Source organism: Dreissena polymorpha, chromosome 7, assembly GCF_020536995.1.
Source record: "Dreissena polymorpha isolate Duluth1 chromosome 7, UMN_Dpol_1.0, whole genome shotgun sequence".
Taxonomy (NCBI): Eukaryota; Metazoa; Mollusca; class Bivalvia; order Myida; family Dreissenidae; genus Dreissena; species Dreissena polymorpha.
Genome location: NC_068361.1, coordinates 84,886,983 through 84,911,876, shown reverse-complemented (window position 1 = coordinate 84,911,876; position 24,894 = coordinate 84,886,983). Strand labels below are relative to the sequence as shown.

At 34.2% G+C, this 24,894-nt stretch overlaps 1 protein-coding gene across 1 annotated transcript in view; it reads right to left on the bottom strand.

The window, feature by feature from the left end:
• Positions 1 to 6,840: 6,840 nt before the first annotated feature.
• LOC127837567 (uncharacterized) overlaps positions 6,841 to 24,894 on the bottom strand; it is a 43,632-nt gene continuing 25,578 nt past the window's right edge. The window contains exons 5-13 of the mRNA XM_052364774.1: positions 23,067 to 23,189; positions 21,292 to 21,385; positions 17,894 to 18,019; positions 16,762 to 16,885; positions 14,178 to 14,905; positions 13,741 to 14,012; positions 13,093 to 13,239; positions 9,494 to 9,637; positions 6,841 to 8,746 (exon numbers count right to left, since the gene is read on the bottom strand). Coding sequence (XP_052220734.1) covers positions 9,530 to 9,637; positions 13,093 to 13,239; positions 13,741 to 14,012; positions 14,178 to 14,905; positions 16,762 to 16,885; positions 17,894 to 18,019; positions 21,292 to 21,385; positions 23,067 to 23,189 — 1,722 coding nt within the window. The 3' untranslated portion in view covers positions 6,841 to 8,746; positions 9,494 to 9,529. The remainder of the gene's footprint in view (positions 8,747 to 9,493; positions 9,638 to 13,092; positions 13,240 to 13,740; positions 14,013 to 14,177; positions 14,906 to 16,761; positions 16,886 to 17,893; positions 18,020 to 21,291; positions 21,386 to 23,066; positions 23,190 to 24,894) is intronic.

Below are 24,894 nucleotides of genomic sequence, written 5' to 3'. Positions count from 1 at the left end.
AGACAATGTTGTTAAGAATTGTTATAAGCGGCTCCATCATCATATAAATCTCACTAAAGCATTTATATTGATGAATTTCAACCAAAAAGATATTGTGTATCATACAATTTCGAGCACGTTTTCTAGTTTGAAGCTGTTGTCTACTGTATCGCCTAATTTAGAGTGACGAATTGGCTACAGCTAAAACATAACTCAGTAGTAACGGATTGAATTTACTAATAGCCGAATTTCAATCTATCTTTACTCAGTAAACCTATAAATCGTATATGCAATTAAAGATCCATATAGTTATCATAAAATGATTGTCGGTAAAACAGCCCCTCTCAAGACGGTTGACAACTGTAAGGTTATTAAATCCCTTGTTTTGAATGCCAATTCCCTTTTACGGAATGTCTGTTCTATTTTGTAAGCGTCCATTCATGATTGCTTTCATTACGTCTTTTAATAGTAATTTATTGCTCCGATACTGTCTAACTAGCATTCCCACGACAGTTTAGAGGATGTAAGTCCACAATTTCGGTTCAGGGTTTTGAAGAAATATTTGTTTTCATTTATAGTGTATCACTTTGTATTATGAAATATAAATGAATGTTATATTCAACTCATCTTGTTTTTATTATGGTAAAATTGTTTCTCGTGCTTCACCACGAATCTTAATTAACATCACGTATTTGCAATGAGTGTTATATTCCATTTAACTCGTAGTTATTATTGTTAAATATTATGTTCTGTTGTTGCTTTGTTCTTTCTATATGTAGTTGACATCATCAATCTATATTGCGTTATTAAAATGGAACAAATACGTATGGTCTTTTAACACCTTGCATCCCGCATATACCAATTCATACCTGATGTTGTAATTATGCGTAGAGCAGACCACTTAGCCGTAACAAAATATGTTAACTAGAAACCTCGAATTATAGATGTTTGTTCACTCAACAAACGATAAACTAAGAAAACCAGAAATATCGCTTGTGATTTGTCATTTGTTTCCTCACCACACACGTCGTCAAACTACTTGCACCACAGACAGCGTATCGATTGTGTCGTTTGTTTACACACCACACACGTCAAACTACTTACACCAGAAACAGCGTATCGAATGTGTCATTTATAAACTCACCACACACGTCAAACTACTTACAACAGAAACAGCGTATCGAATGTGTCGTTTGTTTACTCACCACACACGTCAAACTACTTACAACAGAAACAGCTTATCGAATGTGTCGTTTGTTTACTCTCCACACACGTCAAACTACTTACACCACAAACAGCGTATCGATTGTGTCGTTAACTCATCACACACGTCAAACTACTTACACCCTATTGATAAATTTATTAAGCATGGGCGCGATGATTCACATATAAATATTCAAACAAGAAATATCTTTAAAAAGGATATTTTGCGTTTATCCTGACTTCGAAAAATAAAGGTTGAACATTTACGTTTTAAAGTTGATAAAATTTTTAACAAAGGTTGAAGTATTGTTATGCTTTTTTTTCACTCAATAGTCATCTACCGGATGAAATGTTTCTCATGAAATGCACGTATATTAAACTACATAATATTTTTTGTAGATACACGTTTTACTATGTGAGATCACATCACTTGCGCAATCTTGTAATGGATTAACGCTTTATTCTTAAAGAAATACGCAAGGTTTGGTGGTATCCCCTCAGTTTCATTCTCAGTATTCAGTTCCTGACAAGACTACGCAGATGCGCATGCTGGACTGGAGCTACGCTGTCAGCATATTGCATTCGACCCATTTTCGCATGACGCGGGTCTTTAAAACTCTCAAAGCGTTGAAAATGGAACATCAAACTACGATAATTTCCGATTTAAAATTCAAGTCACACAGTGTTATTTATAGATAACTGGCAAATGTTGGTAGCCTATTATGACTTGCAGGAAAGATTTTCAGGATAAAAAAGTCACGTGTATTTCACTAAGTAAGTACATATTAATAATGTGACACTAGGGCGTTGTCAGTGTTTACTCCATGTCATGATTTAAGCTCACGTTGTAGAGGCCAATTGATGCCTCATACCAAATATTAATGCTGTGAGTATTGTAATTACAACGAAGAAATGTTTATTTGATATACATTGTGAATCCTGGGACGAAGCCAATTTTGACACCAGAGTGATTTTATTATTCCTTGCAAACCAATATCAAATAATAAACGCCAAATATTAACCCTTTGACGGTTTTATAGTTGACATATTTAAGGAATACTATCGTCTTAACTTGAACAAACTTTGTATAAGACCACTTTCTATTCTAACATACAGAAGATCAAAAGAATGGGACTTTGTGGTTTGAAAACCTATTGTATAGAACTTTATTGTGTAATATTACTTGAAAATGACAGCTTAATAGTCCGCCAAATGTATAGAGTATGATTTATAATATCACTTCAACATTAACTTTGTTTATGTAGAAGCTTCAAAATAAAAATAGTTTTTCTTAAAGTTCAATATGACAATTTATGTAATTATAATCTATCGTAGGACGCAAATAAGATATTTCTCGTGTTTGTTGGTAAAGACGTGCAATAAATCCTCTATTTTAAAAAACAGTTATGCCTTATGGACATATGTTGATACTGCTGCAATTTGTGTTTTAATAAGGTCTAAGAAAATCGAGTTATTTTTAATTACACTTATAACACAAAACGTCCATTTAGCAACCAATGAATTATCTTTATTAGTGTTACTGAATCGTATTTTTATTATTAAAGCGCTCAATGAAAGGGTATCAATTTTATTTCGAAGTGTTTATTATTACTTACTGTTATGGTTTTTTGAGGATTTATTATTTTAATATAGTTGCATTATGAAATAAAGACAGTTGAGATAACAGTATCTCTAGTTGAAGTATTTATTATTTCTCTTAGATATATACTATAACTAGCATTCGTAGGGTTCACCGCATTGCTATGACTATAAATATACACACACGGAAAAACAATGACTAAAGAAACTTTAAGTTAAGCGCAGTTTAAGAATTCTGGAATAAGAACGACAGAGAATTGTGTTAATTTTCCGCTTTACAAGTATAATGCAACATTTACATAAATACTGATACATGACCTGTATAACCTGTTTGCAGCTGAGACTCGTGACTATGTTCACGAGTCTTTAGACGTCAAACCAGGGTGCAGTGTTCAAGGTGCTCAGTGTTCATTGTTCAAAACCGGGTACTGACGACAAATTGTCGTCGTAGGAACATGACGTCTACTGTATCTCGCACTATCTCCCGTTTCCCAACTATAAAACTTTCTGGGGCGATTGCCAAATGAGATATACAATACAAACATTTACTTTTCGCCCTATTATTTTTATTTATGTTTGTTTATTGCAAAAGTTTGACGATTTTCTAGCTGTAACAGTTTCTTCGTTTGGATGCTCAGGTAATCAACTCAGTCACCTTAATTATAAAGAAGATAATGGCACTTCCAAACATGTACAAGTGCACATGAGTTCTAATGTAGGTAAATTGTTTGTACGGGTAATATTGCTAATATATATCATGGCGACCTAAATTAAAGCGATGATACTAATATGAATTATTTGAAAAAGAATTGACAAGTATTTACCATGTTGTCTGTGCAGTTCAATAAAATTGTGATTCACTGGAAATCCACAAAAGTGATGGACGCTTATGACGTCATTGCAGATACAAGAAATGGCTAACTCCGAAGAGTGTTCACGTCCGTTGTGAAGACGTTCCTGAGCATATCGTACGCCTAAACTAACAAATAAGGCAGTTGTTTCTTTTTCCTATTCAGCCGCGATAAAAAAGGAACTGGAAAGAAATATGTTGAAATGCTATACATTTCATTTTATATCAGATTCATGTAGAATGAATTTATAGCTTTAAGGTTTGGTTGATGTAAAGTTAGTATTCGTAGTAGAAAATGCCAGTTCTGCTTAAAAAAGAATTCATATTCAAGCGCGAGAAATAAACATGTATCGTGAATTCATAAGATTAATTGTGTTTTAGTTTTTTTATGTTTTGATTTACTTCAATAATGGTATATATATTATTTTTCTTAAAATGCTTTTATATGAAATATGTTAAGCTTGAATAAGGAGTACGGGAATATTCTTATTCCTTATTCGAATAAATAACAGGGGAATAGAAAAAGGAACCAACTTAATATGCATTGGTTTAACGGCGCGTTTCTGACTGCATGTTATACGAAGTGAAAGCAACTTCAAAATTATACTGACAGCTTTGGACGATAGCGGCTTAGTATTTGTATTGGGAATATGTTTGTTTTTTTTTTCCTGAAAACATTGTATTTGTTATTTAAACATTTATTTATCTGGGATTACTATGAACAATGCAGTCTTATAATTTATTGAATATCACAATATAGCTTTACACAAATACTATTCTGTAAACATTTCAAAAACAAATCTATTTGAAAAAAGTATTAATGGAAAAAACTTCTATATTCGTATTTCACACACACAAATATTTAATTAGTATAATCAATGTAATTAAAAATAACTTGATATGATATCATCCGTATGATTCAAGTGTATATTTACATTTATTAAAAACTTAAACTGCAACATACAGGTGGTGTGTCCATGTAACATAATGAAGTACAACAGGATAAAAAATATAGTATCATTTTGAGGAATTACACGTTAATATTCGTTACTAACTAATTTGAACTACATCTGGAATAAGTGAAATTTTGACATAATGTCTATTCTGTTCAATCATTTAACTCATTTAACTAGCTAAGCTTGCTAAGTTTCCGAAACCAGCAGCTATACACCGTGATTTAACTAATATGAAAACGGCTCTAACACGTTTGCTGAAATTTAATGTGAAAACGGCTCTAACACGTTTGCTGAAATTTCACATGTATTTTTACTAGAACGTGATCTACACGTTGCATATGTGTCATTTCTGCAAAAAACTTTATAGCTTTGGAGTATGTTGGTGTTTTATGTTTCATGGACCAACCGGTGTTTTCAAAATGTTCACACATGTAGTTTACAGTCTGCCAGAATGCATTAAAGAGGGGTTGTAAAGCAGGCAAATAGAGCGCATTCGCCTAACGCCACGAGCATTGCTAGCTGCAATCTTGGTAATCAGAACAAAGGCACACTGCTTACGCGTTAAATCAAGAAACAAAGACGAAATTTTTGTGTCAAACTATCATCAACAAATGCGTTATTCGCAGTATAAGGTTGTTCAAATAGAGATGACGGAGAAAAGGACAAACCAGTGTATCGTCTACCAAAAGCAAGTAGTCATCAACGGGAAACTACGAAAGTGCTATCGCAGGCTTGAACAGAAAAATAGCTGGTGATTAATGGCAGATCTGATCTTTACCCAGCCAGCTACGACGATATTTGAGTGTGCTTAGACCATGTAAGTGGTATGGTTTTGTATCTGTATAACAAATGTTTATTAAAATTGACAGAAAAGAGTCTATACATGTTAAAGTTAACGAGTGCCGTGCACGCCTGAGGCTAACGATTGCATATAAAATTAAAATGTAAGTGTCCAATCATTCCTATCTCCTTAACGCACTATACTCGTGGAAGCATTAATATTATTGAATACAAGCTTCATTTTTTTAACTACATGTATTTGGGGAAATTAAACACCGATAGTCAATGTTTATACAAACACAAGTGACAATATGAAACTAGAAGTGTTGCGGCAGAGGCCGACGCGTATCTCCATGCCGCATAGATGTAATATTGAAAGGCAATTTTGGGTGTGCAAGGCCTATGTTGGTTGAGCCCCGGGGTGGGTAATGTGGACATAGATGGTCGAGATAGACCGTGTTGTCATAAGAGATGTTCAGTATTAATTTGAAGTCAATTGGTAAATAAATGAAGAAGTTATGTTAAAACAAAATTTTGGGTACGAAAAAATTTGGGTACGAACATTTTAGGTACGAAAAAATTATGCCAAAAAAAAAAATGGATACGAAAAAAAATGTGGGTACGAAAACAATTTGGGAACGAAACAAAATTTAGGTACGAAAAAAAAAGGGTACAAAAAAAATTGGGTTAAAAAAAATAAGGGTACGAAAAAAAATTGGGTACGAAAAAAATTGGGTACGAAAATAAATTAGGTAAGAAAAACGTTGGGTACAAAAAAAATGGTGGCATGGGGTACGGGGAAGTAGTACCCGTGGACCTCTCGATAAATTTGAAAGAGCACGGGAACCAAGCTGCATTTACCTTTTTCAATGGCCCTGGGGTGTGTAATGTGGACATGGATGGTCGAGATAGACCGTTTTTTCATAAGAGATGTTCAGTATTTATTTGAATTCATTTGTTGAATAAATGAAGAAGTTATGTTAAAACAAAATTTTGGGTGCGCGTGATCGGACACTTTCTTCTCCTACACTTTTAGCACTAGAACCTTGAAACTTCTACACATGGTAGCTATGAGCATATGTGCGACGGTTCACTATTTGGAATTTTGATCTGACCCTTGGGTTATCGTGTGCTTCGCATGTTGTTAGTAAAATGAGGTTTTTTAAAACCTATTTTACCCATTTATTTACCAATTACTTTTGACCCAGGGGTAAGATAAAAATTCCAAATAGTGCACCGTGAAAGAGAACATGATAATGTCTGGTAAAGTTATATTAAGTACAAAAGTTGCGACGGCGTTGTGGATATGATGTCCGCGTAGCGATCACGAAGTCTCTTGTTCGATCCCCATAAGTGAGCGTTCCTTAAGTTATGGTTCTACCCAGAATAATGACTCGAGTTTTGCAATAAGCGCGATGCTTTCGATTAAATCAAGCTTAAATAAATAGGTTTAAAATTAGCACAATAATATAATTGCGTATACAATTTATTTTTCAGTCAATCAATATTATACAAAATTTTTATTGTAAAAAACATATAAAAATAAAACACGTTAATTACAAAAGTAACACTCATATTAAAATCTCTACGAGAAACTTATGTTGAGTGTACATTGTTATCAGGCAGTTAGGCACATGCAAGATCCATATCCCTTTGGAAAATCACACACATTTCTCAGAGTTATCACCACTTCTTCCTTGAAAATATATTTTAATAAGCTATTTGGCAGATGAATGTACAACGTGCTGGCGAGAATATACACGGATAGCTGAATGACAGCCATGCGTATCAAAACTATTAAAAACATTTTGAATATTAAAAAATTAAATTTAAGAAATGTAATATAAAGCTGCCAAACATTGTTTCAATCGAAGCTAACGCATTAAGTTTTTATATGAGAAATGCGAAGGGTTCTAACTGACGCCTGCATTTATCACACGACGAATACCTATACATGTACATTTAAAGTAATGTTTCCATAAAAATAGCTGTTTCAAACCTTCATAAATTTAAAATTTCTGCCATCAGCAATTTTTTTGATACTAAGTATTAAAATTTATTCTTTTACCGTCAAATAAAAAAGTTGTTAAATTTTAATAAACCGGTTTGCAATTCTTATATAAATTGGTTGATCACTGGGCTATGAAAAGTAATAAAAATCACTCACATGTGTGAATATATGTTCTGCCTGGCTATTTTAATTCAATAAACATTGAGGATTACAAAACATGAACAATACAATCATTAGTCCCTGTCGCTTATTAAAAAATGTAAATATACTTTTCTCATAGCAACAAAGAGGTCTCTCTCGGAACCAATAAACAGGTTGTGCAATATTGAAATCTCTTACTTATATGTAACATATTAATACATGAAAAGGGCTAACACAAATATTTGATCGCACAGTTAACAAATACATGTCTACACTGTTATATTTTCAGTTGATATATCTTACAAATGTGTGACGGTATTATTCAAAACATTACATTGTTGATTTTAATAAAGATAAAACAATTCACTCAGTTTTTCTGATTCAAAAATTATATGTCGGTACCCCAAATGTATACATATATTCTTGATTAAATTAATACAATTCATATATAACTATAATAATACAATATAAAATTATTGCAACTGTATATTTTAAGTAAAAAAATAATTTAAGGTGACTCAACGTAATGTTAACTTGTAACTGCAGCAAACATCATATAAAAAATACACAAAGGGTGTTTGTCCTTACTTAGCTCATATAATACTAATTAAGGAACATAACAATCGTATAAGTTCTTAACAATAGTCAATGAATTATCGCGCCATGTGAACGCAAGAAAGTAAAAAGGTCACAATAGTTATTGTTTATTAAGCGTAATATAATTTGTACATATTCGACAATAACAACACTGAAACGATCTTCTGAATTAATTGCTATTGGCCCGTAGTCACATTATACTTCAGTTAATTATCCGAATAATCATCAACACTCCATAAACCATGACAATAGGAACATAAATATACGTATAACACATTAGATTAAAAATGCAAGTATTGTTTGCGTAAATACACATTCATGCGGTTATAATCAGTGGAATGTCATACTAAATGTTCAAGAAGAAAGTAATACTATTATGCAAGTAATCTTATATACAGTTGGCTATTTAATACACAACGTTCGGGCTTTGTTCTTCATTTGTATGTAACAGTATAATTTCCCACTTTTAAATAACCAGCAATCAATACACCACTTAGTATACCTGTAGTTTAGAATAAACGACATTTTTACAGGAACACGAGGTAAACCGGACTGTGCCAAACGAAGCCGTTTACACTTGAATGCACCATGCGGTGAATGCCGACATCATCAGCCTACTGTGTACTCTTTCTTTTGCAAAACGAAAAAACGACTTTTCAAACAAATATTATACATGTATAAATTGCGAATAACAATAATTAAGATAGTCAAACGCTTTTTTTAATAAAAAAAATAAATGTTAATGCAAAGCGTTTTTCCATTCCGAGTTCATGAAAACACAAGAACGACTGCTATCAAATAATTGCATTTCATAACGTAAAGGGTTTACTCATAAAAGTACGAAATAATTCAATATCATGAACTTCATTTGCCTTGTAATAGTAATAAACCCAATGTGTGACAGGTCAATATCCTTTAAGACTGCTTTTGACGTGATATGGACTGATTGCAATTATTGATTAAACATAACATTTCAAAACATTTACATCTTGGTATTTACATTCTAACTACGTGCCTTTTATAACAGTAAGTTATTAATCGATTGTTGCTTCAAATTGATGCCTGCGCAAACTGTTAAAATAATTCAATTAGTACTGTCATTTCGGTAGCAATTCTTACAATAATTTTGTCGGTGTATATATGTTTCTTGCACTTTAATTGCTTGTATGATTTGAGAAATTAAAGTAATTATTCTCTGTAAGTTATTATGTGTCATTTTTCATAAGCATACTGGTAGAAATGTATTGATATAAACTATATTTAAATCTGCAACTTGATGAAGTGGTTTTTCTTGACTATTTTTGTAGATTTCGTAAAAAAACAATCTGTATATTATTTTATTTGGAACACCTAAAATGATCTGTTTTAAACTCAAACCTTCAATTCGTAGACGAAGTTTAATTGAACATAGCGTCAATTGTCCAGTTGTTCTTCAGGGCTTGTTAACTCCATATACACCAGCGTGACCGATCCGTCCTCGAAGACGTCCATGCAGTTGATTGTCAACTTTCTGTTTTTCAACTAAAAGAGAAACCGTACATAGATTGTTATAATAGCGATACAAACATATGAAACTGAACGTATAAATGCTGTATAAAGTTCTACGCTTTACCTACACCGCAGTATTGCTTTTCCATAAACAACTTATCAAATCGCAAATCTTACAACATGTTCATACTTGTTGAACATTTCACAAGTTAGAATTAGATGTAGGTCATCAAAACAAGAAATCATAATATTCCAAATGCTCTAGGTTTCAATTGCAGTAATTCACTGAACAATTCAAATGATGGTTATACTGTTAGAGTAACAATTAAACTTGATTAAAACACAATGACCCAAATCTATTATGTATTGGTATAAACAAAGCAATACATCAGGTGTCGTGTACGAAATTAAAAATATGGCTTTCGTTTGACATAAACCGTTGTTCCTAATAGGCTAATAACGAAATAGTTATGAGTAATACAACTGAGTCGTTTTATTGAGTTTGAAATAACTGGTTGGGAAACAATAGGATTTCAAAACATAAATTAAAAAAAATCCAATATTATTGATGTTTTACCCAACATCAATTTGATTGTTTTCATCCCAAAACGTTACAAATTTAGCAAATATTGGAAATTGAATACGCTTGTTAAATCAAGACTGACAGCTATTTTTGAACAATTTACCTAGCACAAGGAACATGCACAAACTGACCTCTTTGGGATACAAGAGACATACTTCGTAATAGGATAGAGTTTTTAAAATCCACGTTTATGTGGGTGCAAAAAAGCTAACACATGTTAATTCCTTTAAAATCATAAACCGTATTAACAGTTCTTATTAGAAGGATTTAATGGGTCAGCGTTGTTTGCAATTACGGAATATACGATTTTTATGAAGTTATGCAGATTTCATTACACCTATTGGTTTCGTATTGAGTAATTGTTTGTTTTGTTAGCTATTTCGCCTTTTCAACAGCATGTCAGTCATAACACTTCGGTCAGTAAATCAAATCACATTTTCTTGGCATTTCTGATCAATCAGTAACTATCACACACTTATGCCAGTAGCAACGAACTGCACATTTTAATCAGAGATTGGAGGATAATGGACGTAGAATGAATTTCAACACCTCAAGACCAATGCCCAGACAAGGTATGTGGTCGGGCCGGGGATCGAACCTCCGATCCTTGGATTTTTAGTAAAACGCTCTAGAAACTGAGCTTGCTGGTAAAATATATTTCCATGATAGGAAAATCAGTTTTATAAATGTTTTACTGATAAGTTAGCTTTGATTGTTACCTCAAGGAAGACGTCAATCTATTATATTATATATATCTATTATCAATGTATATAAGGTTTGAATAACAAATGAAAGATGTATTCCGGTAGCCGATCTTTACTTATAATAATGTAGTTAAGTCTGGCATAAAAAGATCTCCTACGGCATAATTGGTTTAACTCAATTTATCCATGTTACTTATGTTGAAAAGTATCAAATTGAATTCATTTGTGTCAGTGAAGCACTTTAAAGGTACGCTTTTTGTTTTTTTCTGACATAATTAAAGTTATACCTTTTAAGCAACAAGGAATAATTGAGTTTGTCATGCGCGTTACTGTACTAAAAGGTTTGCTGCTTATGTGCTAAAACTTTGAATTTGTAAATTTGGGAGTTTATGTTTTTTCCTTATTCTCGATCTAATAGTCTATTTTGAAAAACAAAATTGCATTTTGAATGTGTTCCGCCTTAAAATCATACAATAAAGCTTCGAGGGTAATACCACTTAATTTTCATATTAATCACAATCAGTAATTAGGCAGTCGGCTATAATAAAATTTTTCGTTAATGGTATCTAATTGTACACAAACATGTACATACTGCGATAAATAAGAAGTTACAAAAATCGCGAAAACTCAGTAGTTAACGCGTATCTTTTTTTTAATTGATCATCGTAAGACAATACTATACCAACACACACTTTGGATACATTTGGGTCAAAAATCAGGAATTATTACATATTTCAGCCTAAGATATTAAAAGGTAAATATATTTTTTGAAATGACAACAAAGCCATCGCGTTACATATTAAAAAGTAAAATGTTACAAATCACTTGTCCACCATATTGTTAACTGCCCATATGCATTAAATTATGGAATGGCTGACATTAGACTAACCTAAGAGGTATGATCTCCACAATATTTGCTCGACTTTCAGCGTTTCAGGAAGAGAATTTATTATATTTTTATCTAAATGTTAAAGAAATACACAATGTTATATCAGACCATGATGATTTTTGAGAGTTCTGGCAACGACGAAAGTTTGTTTGTTTGTTGTCGTTGTTTCTGTTTTTTAATAATTTTGATTGACGACCATAAGCTGGTCCTACATAACAATGTGCAAAACAACAAAACATTTTTATTGATCATCCATTATACCCCGCACAAGGTGATGGTCAGTTTTAACGCCAGATACATTCTTTGATAAATGTCAACCGGAAGTTGATAACAAAAACATTTCACTTTGACCACTTAAACATTAATTACTCTGGAAACATACATGCGATATAAATAAGCTTCGCCTACGTGCAGACGTCTTAATCTGACACTATAAAAAGATTAAATTATTATTATAAATATGTTTGATATAATGATGTTTAATTTCAATTATTACTACACGCTTGTTTTTAATATTACTAATTCGAAGATGAGAACTATGAAACCTTGTTTAGTTTTTTGTCATAGCTGTTCAATCAAACTTAACGAATTGTTGTATACATCATTTAGAATTTCCGAAATAGGATATTATTTGTTAAATTAACTCCTTTCCAAAAGTATCTTAACAATGTTTGTTTTAACAATTGCTATCCTCCCCTACGCAGTAATGGATGAAACGATGTTATAAAGTGTTTTTGTTGTAAGGAATAAAACACTGTTCATAGATTTCTTATACTTTACCTCTGACCAATGCTATTCACTCCTGCTAAGTTATTTAAACAAAGTATCCATTATTAAGTGATGCTCTGTCCATTTGTCAGGGGCTGATTCTATTATTTGACCTCAAACTTTGACATTGATATTCGGACTAGGAACCTGATTGTTCTAAGTAACAATACATTTGCAATACATCACTTCTGCTTATTTTAAAATTGACTCTAGGAGCAAGGTCTACTATACTCCTTCTAAAATACGTAAAACACTAGCTCTTGTATTTGGGATTATGTACCAGAATGGTTATAACATTTTTTCAAGGTTTATTGAATTCATTTATTGACGTCTGACAAAGTTATGCTTCGAAATAAGTATGTTCAGTCCGCAAATGCCCCGATTATACATTATTAAGATGGTTTTGACAAAAAAAAACTAAAGTTGATGTGTACAAACATACTCTTTTAGATAACTAATAAGAAAATGGCGTCCTGACATGACATCTAAGACACTCCACAAGCTTCTTACGTATTTGTTTCAATAAACAATCTAACTTGGGTACCTTATTATCCTTTGCGGCATGCAGAAGTGCGGACAGTTTGTCGTTAAACAGTTTCAACGGCTTGACCAATTCTGTATGTTTTATGTTGTCTTCCTCAGTGTTTAAGGCCGTCATCAATTCCTCCAAACCGTCTATATCAAGAGGGTGCTGAGCATCACAATAAAAGTAAGTTAGGAAGTATTATTGACTGAATATAGCTCAAACCACGAAACTTCAGAAACTTTATCAGGAGGGAAATTCTTGTTTAAAATGATTTAATCTGGGATTATCGCATTGGAACGGTCAATGATAAGCATTAATAAGAAATTAATCTATTTAGTTCGCACTGTATTTACAGAACATTTTTAAGCAATCTAGGTATAGGAAAGATCATCAACATGTTTCATCCACTAACACAGATAAGCTATACTGCGGGAAGGCTCTGAAGACTGAAATCTGACAACATTGAATATATGGTCTTGGATACGTTCGTCTGCATACGAACGGCATTTTAAGACAAAGGATAATTGTAAACGGTTAATATTAATATAATATTGTAATTTACTGTTTATAAGTAATATTACAAATCTCTAAGTGTGACGTACAGTACGAAGCCCGATAATAAATTATCTATCGTATGACTTGTATTAACTGACATTCTAGAACTACCTGTTCTGGATTAAGACGCGACAATATTTTGCATACAATATTGTCATTCTTCAAAACAAACCCAACTGGTCGCCCGTTATCTATCTCATTACACTGACGGAATCGGCATCGGAACAACAGTTTTGAATTCCACGCCAGCAAAAGCTTTTCCATGTTGTCTATCTCCTGGGTTTGCTTGGGACCACCATCAACCTCGATCGCCAAGATATCTGCATATCTCGTCACATCTGGCCTTACACTCGCTTGCATGTTCATTTGTTTTGTTAACATATCTAAAAGTATATATTAATCTAAATGCTAATCGTTGATAGGAATAATACTTTTTATCAATGCTTGTCAGAGGAATATTTCTTAAAAATTGTTAATTGCATTTAATACTTAATATAATCACTATTTGATTTTATAATATTACTAAACATAGCTGAAGTGTTACGTACCAAAACATGCTGGAAATAAAATCCCCGGCTTTAAAGCTTTAAACTCTGTCAGTTGTCTTGGTAACACTTCAATCATTTGATTGATGTTTGCATCCGGAACTCTTACATCAAAGCAAAATTTCACCTTGAAATTATAATTATATGCCAAAAACATTGTATCCCAACGAACATTCTTTGTATTCTGATATGGTATCATTTTCTCTATGCCATCATGTTGGCTATGACGCAATATGTAATCCCACAACGACCCAAGTGTTATGAAGTCACTAGTAATGGAACAGTCACAATCCTGAAGTTTACACTTTTCACCTGACGCCTTCATCGTAAAGGCTTGTACCAAGTATCGTGTAAATATACTCCCTTTTGCACCAATGACTTTAGTTTGGTCGTGGGGACCAATAGCCTTGAACTGTATGAGACAAATATGATCAGGGACATTAAGAGGTTTTGCGTAACAGCAGTCCAAAAATACTATCACTTTTTCCAAACCGTTGATCTCTTCAATGCATTTACATAATTCGTCTATATTAAAGAACAAATATTCAGAATTTTCATCTTGAGTTGATGTTCTTCCAATTTGAAATCCAAAGTTGCAATTATGTCCTGAGTACAGAAAAACCAACGTATGTACGTGTTTTGACTCGAGTATTTTAAATGCCTTTTCAATCCTGGAAGATGCACTTTCCTTGCTTTTTGCATTGCAGTCAACAACAACTAAGTTGGATTTGCTGCAATGAAACACAATATGCATGTTTATTATGGACATTGTAAAAAGACGTTTACATCACTTCGCATGTTAATGTCACGGTTCTAATCTAAAGCGGGATTGGTGGAAAGATGTGTGGCGGCCCGGTAAGCTCAGTCGGGAGATCACTCGCGCTGTAAGTGAGGTGTCTCGGATTCGAGTCCCGGACTGACTGCATATATTGCACCACCCGGCGACAATTGCGCCCAACGGGGGACCGTGGCGGGTACAGTTCTCCATAGAACTTGCCCGTGGGTTCGTCGAGATCAGTAATTCACTGTTCTCTGTCTCGAATTCGAGGACGAATTCCACCTTGGCAGGGAAGAATGGCACGGTACCGAACTAAAGCGGGATTGGTGGAAAGATGTGTGGCGGCCCGGTTAGCACAGACGGGAGAGCACTCGCCCTTTAAGCGAGGTGTCTCGGGTTCGAGTCCCGGACTGGCTGCACACTTTGCACCACCCGGCGACATAAAAGCACAGCATAAGTAATATTTCAATGCAAAATGTAATCGATGTCCAATTTATGTACAATACGGTCATGGTAACAACCACCTCCGATAGTATTTTGTTTTAACATTTTACTTTGCCAGTAGGTTTATCATATTGGGAATGTATTAGTGTTTTTTACCTTAAAGTGACATTAATCGCATCTTACAGTATATGCTATGTTTATAGGTGTCTATCACAACCGTTGTTAATTTTTGGTGTTTTCACTTCATATACTCTTAAATGTGTTAATGCAGCATCAACATTCTAAAACAATATCCCAGAAAGAGAAAAATAATGCATTTCAATATCAACCGTACTTTCGTTTGACAACTGATCATGCATGTACGATGTGTATCTAAATTTAGTTTTAGTGCGGATTCGTTCATACGACGCAAAGACACATTTTTTACGGAACATTTTAATTTCCTGCAACGATATCTATTCATACGACACACGAACACTTACTCCGATCCTAATACAAAGACGGTTCCGCTCGGCTTAGAGGACTGGGACAGTCATGTAAAATATCGAATTTAATATATATTTTATAAACAACTGGGAGCAAGATGAGTTGCAGATAATTGGTCACTTACTACATTTTAACTAACTCATTTGACCTGTTAATTCTGCTCAACTCAATTCAACAGTGTTAGATGCGCATAATGTAACTTTAATATTGCACGACAAAACCAGTAATTATGTCAATTAATATTTGTCTATCTTATATACGTATAAAAACATGTGTAGGTATAAACGTATAAACATATTATGTATATATATCTTTTACATCATTATATATGCATCAAAACAGTAACTATAATGTGTCAATTCCTATAAAGAGAACGCGAATATACACGGTTATTACTCATGTCATTAATAAAGGTTGTTGTGAAACGTGAGAAAAAACGTCAACAAAAAACATTATTTTTATATTTTAAAAGGTGCTCATAATATGTCGCGTTTGAAATTAACAAATAATGAGCATTAACATGTAGTGAGTGAACAAAAGTACGTAAATGTGAAATGGAAAGTGGCCCTCTAACAAAGTTACAAATTATATCACAAATACTATACCTACAATGCCAAACACTGCTGTTGGGAAAACACTATTTAGAATCGCTTATTACGAATAATAGTGTGCATTATGGTTAAGAAAGTATATGTGTGTAGTACTTTTCAAAGGCAGTAAAGGATCGTTATACTTTTGGTCGTCATATTCATCATTAAATATCTTGTGTATGATATCGTTTACACATGGGTTGAAAGTACATAATGATGATACGTTCTAGCTGTACTCACATATTATATAAGCTGTTATACCAACGATAATACGTATAACGGATATTACCTGATACACATTGTCGGTAATACTGTACTAGTGATAGCATCTCCAAATGCTGTCACATCTTTTTTAAACAAGTTTGCTTCGTGCTCGTCATATCCGGCGATCAACACTGCACCCCAACCATCCCCTGCAATATACATTAAGAGCTTATATATGAACAATATTTGTTTGTGCTCTTGAATAGTTATATTGAATGCATGTATGGCGTATATCATAAAGAATGGAGAAACATCGTAATTCAAAATACTAGTACATCATGGATTCCCGATGAGATATATGCACCTAACAATAAACATAGAAATAGCCACTGAGTTACCAGACATGACTATGTATTAAGTGCCTTTTCATTTGTGATTAACTCTGTAAAAAATGAGGATAATGTTTGACTACAAGTTTTATCGTATTCTGCCATGTGCAGTTGAACTGTAATTGTGAGCTAACGACTCTGTGGACCTTTTCTTTTCGCTTTGTCCTCTTAATTTGTGATAAGCCATGCCATTTGGCAAAGTTTGAACGAAAACAATGTACCAAAATGTAACGAATACGAACAATTTGATTAATATACGAACAATCTGATTTATATCTATTTAAGTATTTTTTGTGAAACTGAGAAAACTGTTGTTTCTTTAGTTGATCCATAAAGACTTAAACAATGTTTTAATTGATGTTTTATTATATAAAATATTATTGTTACAAAATGTTCATACATTTAAACGTATATTTACATGTATAGAGGTTTAAATTCCTCAGTTTGTTTTACCTTTTTACTCAATTTTGACCGTTATGGCATATTCGTGAAACGCTTATATAGTCATGTTGTTTACCAACACTGGTAACCCCAGATTTTATTTCAATTTCAAATCAGCAATATATGGATTTCGCAAATTACCAACAAATATTAAATAAAAAGTGTAAACAATCTTAGAATTGCCGCGTAATTCGTTAATACGTGTTTGGATAGAGTCTGGACAAGTTTTCAGAAAAAAATACCAACAGACTGACGACGATGAGATATATATTACCCTCTTTTCTACTGGTTGTTTTTGGTATATATCAAATCTGGCATATGGCAGTTCAGCTCATTCTATTTTTGGTATTCAAGTTACACTAATATTAAAAGTGTCGAACCACTTACCAATTACTGCTTTGATGTCGTTATCGCAAGTGTGGCATTTGATTGGATTAAAGTACGAATTGCGCATACAGGCAGGACATATCTTAATTTTGCCTGGGCAGTCCTTATGATTTATTGCAGCCACGGCTGTAACACAAACAGCATTGTTATGAATATTTATCAATCATTAAGAACTCTATAAGAAATCACGAATTTTTGAAAAATATATATCCTTTTTGTTACAAAATGGTTTTCACACGTCAAGTTAATTGCGTCATTACATATAACATTAAAGGTGAAGCGTGAGTATTTTAAATTGAATTGGTTTAATATCATCATCACGTTAACAAACAAACAAGATTAAGAGGCGCATTTTCCTAGGGGCGTTTGACATTAATATAGAAGAAAAATGGATGGATAATGTACTCCATAGTACATCTTCTTTGCATGTAAGTTTACAGTAAAAGAGATGTGTTTGTCACAAACACAATGCCTATTTCGCCGCTTTGAAGCCATATATTTGACCTTTGACCACGAAGGATGACCCTGACCTTGACGTTCACCTCTCAAAATGTGCAGCTCCATGAGATACACATGCATGGCAAATATCAAGCTGCTATCTTCCATATTGAAAAAGTTATGGCAATGTTAAAGTATTCGGACGGACGCACAGACGGACTGACGGAGAGTTTAACTACTAAATGCCACCATACCGGGGGGCATAAAAAGCAACAAATATGAATTTAAATATCAAGACCAAGATATTGCATAGTCTCAAAAATGAAATAGACCACAACTTTAGAAGTACGATCTAGTGTTTTGAAAGTACATTTTGCGAATATGTTAACAGTAGGGCTGTCACGATTAACCGGTATATCGGTATATCGCGGTGCATGTCGTGAAAAAAATCGCACCGCGGTACGGCGTTGGCGCACCGGTTTTTTAATATTACATTAGCACAGATATAAATAAATTGCATAATTATTTTGATATAGATATCGTTTTGAAAAATGTAGAAGCGATTCAAAAGGGCTAAATAAATAATCCGTTAATATCCAGGTCAAGCAAGCGCTTCCACTTGTAGATGTTTAACTTTCACGTTAAAAGGGCTAAATAAATAATCCGTTAATATCCAGGTCAAGCAAGCGATTCCACTTGTAGATGTTTAACTTTCACGTTAAAAATACGGCGATGTATGGGTCCGTACCTTTTTTGGAATTTGGGATAGATTTCCTTTGCAAATAAGTTCATAATTATCCAAAAGATGTTTATTCTATTTCTTATTTTCTTTCTTTAGTATATCGATCGTTCAAAGCATGGCACTTCCAAATCATGTTATCTTAAGATTCTGAATAAGTCGAGGAAGAGTCAGAACGCTACGGATTTTCAATACTGGGCCCGCTGACTCCGCATTTTAAACATGCCCTTACACAGATCGTAGTCACAGCTATTGTAAACAACATGGCGGACATTTTAGAAAAAAACGCGAACAATAAGAATAACAATGACTACTTCTATCAAGTTTATTACAGTTTCTTTTACAGTTTCTAGTCATACTATGATACCAGTGTTTTCTGATTATTGAGTTTAATAAAGTTTGTAAAACATGTTATTCTGCTGTTTTCTTCACAGATACATATTCTGTAAAATATCGCGGTACGTACCGCGATACAGTGTTGCCGTACGACGATATACCGCGGTACGCTCACGGCGTATCGTTACAGCCCTAGTTAACAGTATCCCATAGGGAACTTGAACGAGAGGTGTTTTTTGATAGATTGCACATGTATTATTTATATATTAAGAAACTTTGGGATGATTAGGTTTAGCAAATGGGTTACAGTTGATCTAACAAACATGTACGTGTAACCTAGTCAAAAGGGAAAACAGAGTATCGAATGTGCCTGGTAGCTTCCGATGCCTTTTTGGAACATGTCTGTATAGAAGTATGCCAATGCACTCGATACAGATCTAATAAATTCACATTTGATACCAAACTAATAAACAGAATGAATAATTGTCATTTAATTTATATGACATATACACACGTTTTTATTTAACTATAAAAAATTAACAATATTGAAAGTCAATATATTTATGAAACATTCTGCAAGATACAACATAACTAATCCAACATGCACATTTGTTTTTTTGTTAAGATCCATCGAACGATATGGATGTGAACACTGCACACACATTTCATTCAAAACTGTTTACATGTTTGACCGAATGTAATAGTCATTGCATTGTATTTATTATACGATTGCGGTAATATAGTTTCCGTTTGTGCGGTTAAATTTATATTGGCTTTAACATTTAACAGAACAAGTTGTTCCAAAGGTTATTCAATTATCGAAATGAAAATATCTTGAATAAATGCAGATATTATGAGTTCATGTTTATTTTAATTATAACGATTTTAGTACCACAATTGATTTTCCCCGAGTCCGCTTACAGTGTCCAAAGGGGCAACTTTTTTATCTTAAATAATTGTTCTGAGCGTTTATAAAAACGAGATAAACATGTACGAATACCATTTTAAACGTATCTTTTATAAGAAAATAATGGAAAATATAGTAAAAGTAGATAAACCCCATTAAATTGATGCTGTAACGATTGAAGAAAACATTTTGGCAGAACGAGATGAGTTAATTGAGGCATTCAGTCTTGTACAAAACAAGGTTGTGTTGCTGGCATGTAGTCTTAATTAGTAATGTTTTCGTAATGTTGTTTTTAAGATTCTACTTGTTGGTCAATGAACTTGGAAACATTGATGCGTGCATTAAATGGGTCCACATTTCAATTATAATTATTTGTTAACATAGTTCCGGATTTTTTTCCCGACGTCATGAAAACATACTTATGCGGACTATTGAAAGTTTTGTCAGAAACACAATTCCCCCTACTGCGCTACTTTGATTTATATTTTTTAATTTGTGTATTATATCCCTTTAAAAAATATAACTTTCCTTGCAAAAATGATCTGTACCTGCAAAATGATTGATGTAAATTATCTCCCTTTAAATATTGTTACTTCCCTTGGATTTGTTTTTTTAACCTTTGACCTTGAAGGATTACCTTGACCTTTCACCACTAAAAATGTGCAGCTCCATGAGATACACATGCATGCCAAATATCAAGTTGCTATCTTCAATATTGCAAAAATTATGGGAAATGTTAAAAGTTTTCGGACGGACGGGCGGACAGAGAGACGGACGGACGAACAGCCGGGCTGACGGACAGATTAACTGCTATATGCCACCCTACCGGGGACATAAAAAATTGAAATCACATAATATGGGAATTCTTTCACTATCGCTATGAATATTTATTGCTTCTAGCGCAAGTATTTCATCAAGAGTATATAAATTTACTCAATGATATACACATTATTGAAAGACAACTTGATGTTAACTTACGGCTTTTTGCATCGTGTTCGTTCACCATACATATTTCACATCGTTGATCATTCCAACCTTTCCATGTTTTGACGCCGTTTGTTCTCATAATATCCTTATGCGTGGAACAGAAAAAGGCATTACAGGTTTAAAACATTATTCAGGCTATATAGAGCATAACAGCTTACTGTGCACTCGATATATCATATATCAAAAAAAAAATGGGCGATGCTTGCAAAGCCATTTTTAATACGTGCAAAGGCTTATATGTTCAAAAGCTATAGACAGTGACTAGTTGTTTTGTTAATTACAACTCTAAGCCATCTTTTTAAAAGAAATAAATCGCTACATCCTCGAATTTTATGGCGAGAATTCATGTTTTATGACATTTTATAAGTAAAGAATGACGTTATGTTTACTTAAAGGTAATGTATGTAAAATACTTGTTTTCGGTTTGTGTAGCTTTTTAAAAAGTAAAATGTACCAAACAACTTATATTAAACTGTTGGTTGTGCTGCTTCTGAGTCATTTGTATCAGAAATGAAGACTTTATCGCTTATTTCTACACATTTATTGCACCTCAAAATATTCACTGATGTGAACACCTACTAACCGGACACTTAACAAGAGTGCCCAACTGTCATAAGATACGCCCGTTTGAAGGTTTTGCAAAGTGCGTACGATAGTTTTTGGACTAGGGTGAAAGAAACAATAGTGATTGTTTTAAACGCACTAAGTGACCCTGTGACCTCTTTTATGACCCGGCATGACCCATATTTAAACTTGACCTAGATACCATTTAGACACACCTTCTGACCGAATTTGGTGAAGATCGGATGAAAACTACTTAAATTAGAAAGCGGACACCATGCTTAATGTTTGAAATGCACGAAGTGACCCCGTGACCTAGTTTTTGACCCGCCATGACCCTATTCGAAATTGACCTAAATATTGTCTAGATACAGCTTCTGACCAAGTTTGGTGAAAAAATCAGATGAAAACTACTTCAATTAGAGAGCGGACACCATGCTAAATCATTGAAATACACTAAGTGACCCCGTGACCTAGTATTTGACCCGACAGGACCCATATTCGAACTTGACCTACATATTGTCTAGACACAACTTCTGACCAAGTTTGGTGAAGATCGGATGAAAACTTCTTCAATTTGAGCGTTGACACCATGCTAATTCCTTGAAATGTACTAAGTGACCCCATGACCTAGTTTTTGACCCGGCATGACCCATAATCAAACTTGACCTAGATATTTTTTAGATACAACTCCTGACCAAGTTTAATGAAGATCGGATGAAAACTACTTCAATTTGAGAGTTGACACCATTCTAAATCATTGAAATGCACTAAGTGATCCCGTGACGTAGTTTTTGACCCGGCATGACCCATATTCGAACTTGACCTTGATATTATTAAGATACAACTTCTGAACAAGTTTGGTGAAGATCGGATTAAAACTATTTGAATTAGAGAGCGGACACTGCTGTGGCCGCCGCCGCCCGACAAGGCTGATCTTATAATACGTCCCGTTTTGAAAAACGGGCGTAAAGAAATATAGCAGGCATCTTTTCATAAGGTAGATATCAACGTATAGGTACGATAACAATAATAATACACTAAGCACAGTTTATAAGGGATACCACTATGCCACAGTTGCGTCTAATAATACTTAATTAAGTGCACATTTAAGTTATATGAGATTAGGCTTCGATTATTTGATGATTAGAGAATATTTAATAAGATTTGTCTGCTGCTCCTTCTATACTCTGTAATTTACAAACCTTTAATTCATCACAGATGCCTTTTGACTTCAATGTTCCTTCCTTCTTAATGCTGTCGATGCACTTATCTGCTAGAGCTCTTATTTTCTGTCTTGTATTGAATTCCTTTGGCCAAACTCGATCCTAGTCCATACGTATGAAAATCGTATAAACATGAATATTCAGCATTTTTAAGGACGTATTCGGTAGTTTATGACTTATGCTATACAAATCTAATGTTAATGTTTTGCTTATCGTGTTGTAGACAAATATGAAATAAACAAGTTTGTTAATCGTATAGCGAAAGTAAAAAATTCCACAGAGTATCGTCACATTTAAATTCCCACAGTAGAACGTCACGATATGCAATAAGAGACATTTCAACCTTCTAAATTGACTTCGCATTTTTCATTTGTCACGTTAATTAGTTTGTTGATGTTGCTTATAATCAATATTTACATGCATACAGGCATCCATGAGTACCAATCGAAAAGTTGGTCTAACACCGAAACACTGTCACTAATGGCTGGTCTAACACCGAAACACTGTCACTAATGGCTGGTCTAACACCGAAACACTGTCACTAATGGCTGGTCTAACACCGAAACACTGTCACTAATGGCTGGTCTAACACCGAAACACTGTCACTAATGGCTGGTCTAACACCGAAACACTGTCACTAATGGCTGGTCTAACACCGAAACACTGTCACTAATGGCTGGTCTAACACCGAAACACTGTCACTAATGGCTGGTCTAACACCGAAACACTGTCACTAATGGCTGGTCTAACACCGAAACACTGTCACTAATGGCTGGTCTAACACCGAAACACTGTCACTAATGGCTGGTCTAACACCGAAACACTGTCACTAATGGCTGGTCTAACACCGAAACACTGTCACTAATGGCTGGTCTAACACCGAAACACTGTCACTAATGGCTGGTCTAACACCGAAACACTGTCACTAATGGCTGGTCTAACACCGAAACACTGTCACTAATGGCTGGTCTAACACCGAAACACTGTCACTAATGGCTGGTCTAACACCGAAACACTGTCACTAATGGCTGGTCTAACACCGAAACACTGTCACTAATGGCTGGTCTAACACCGAAACACTGTCACTAATGGCTGGTCTAACACCGAAACACTGTCACTAATGGCTGGTCTAACACCGAAACACTGTCACTAATGGCTGGTCTAACACCGAAACACTGTCACTAATGGCTGGTCTAACACCGAAACACTGTCACTAATGGCTGGTCTAACACCGAAACACTGTCACTAATGGCTGGTCTAACACCGAAACACTGTCACTAATGGCTGGTCTAACACCGAAACACTGTCACTAATGGCTGGTCTAACACCGAAACACTGTCACTAATGGCTGGTCTAACACCGAAACACTGTCACTAATGGCTGGTCTAACACCGAGACACTGTCACTAATGGCTGGTCTAACACCGAAACACTGTCACTAATGGCTGGTCTAACACCGAAACACTGTCACTAATGGATGGTCTAACACCGAAACACTGTCACTAATGGCTGGTCTAACACCGAAACACTGTCACTAATGGCTGGTCTAACACCGAAACACTGTCACTAATGGCTGGTCTAACACCGAAACACTGTCACTAATGGCTGGTCTAACACCGAAACACTGTCACTAATGGCTGGTCTAACACCGAAACACTGTCACTAATGGCTGGTCTAACACCGAAACACTGTCACTAATGGCGTTTAAAGTTGGTCTAACACCGAAACACTGTCACTAATGGCGTTTAAAGTTGGTCTAACACCGAAACACTGTCACTATTGGCGTTTAAAGTTGGTCTAACACCGAA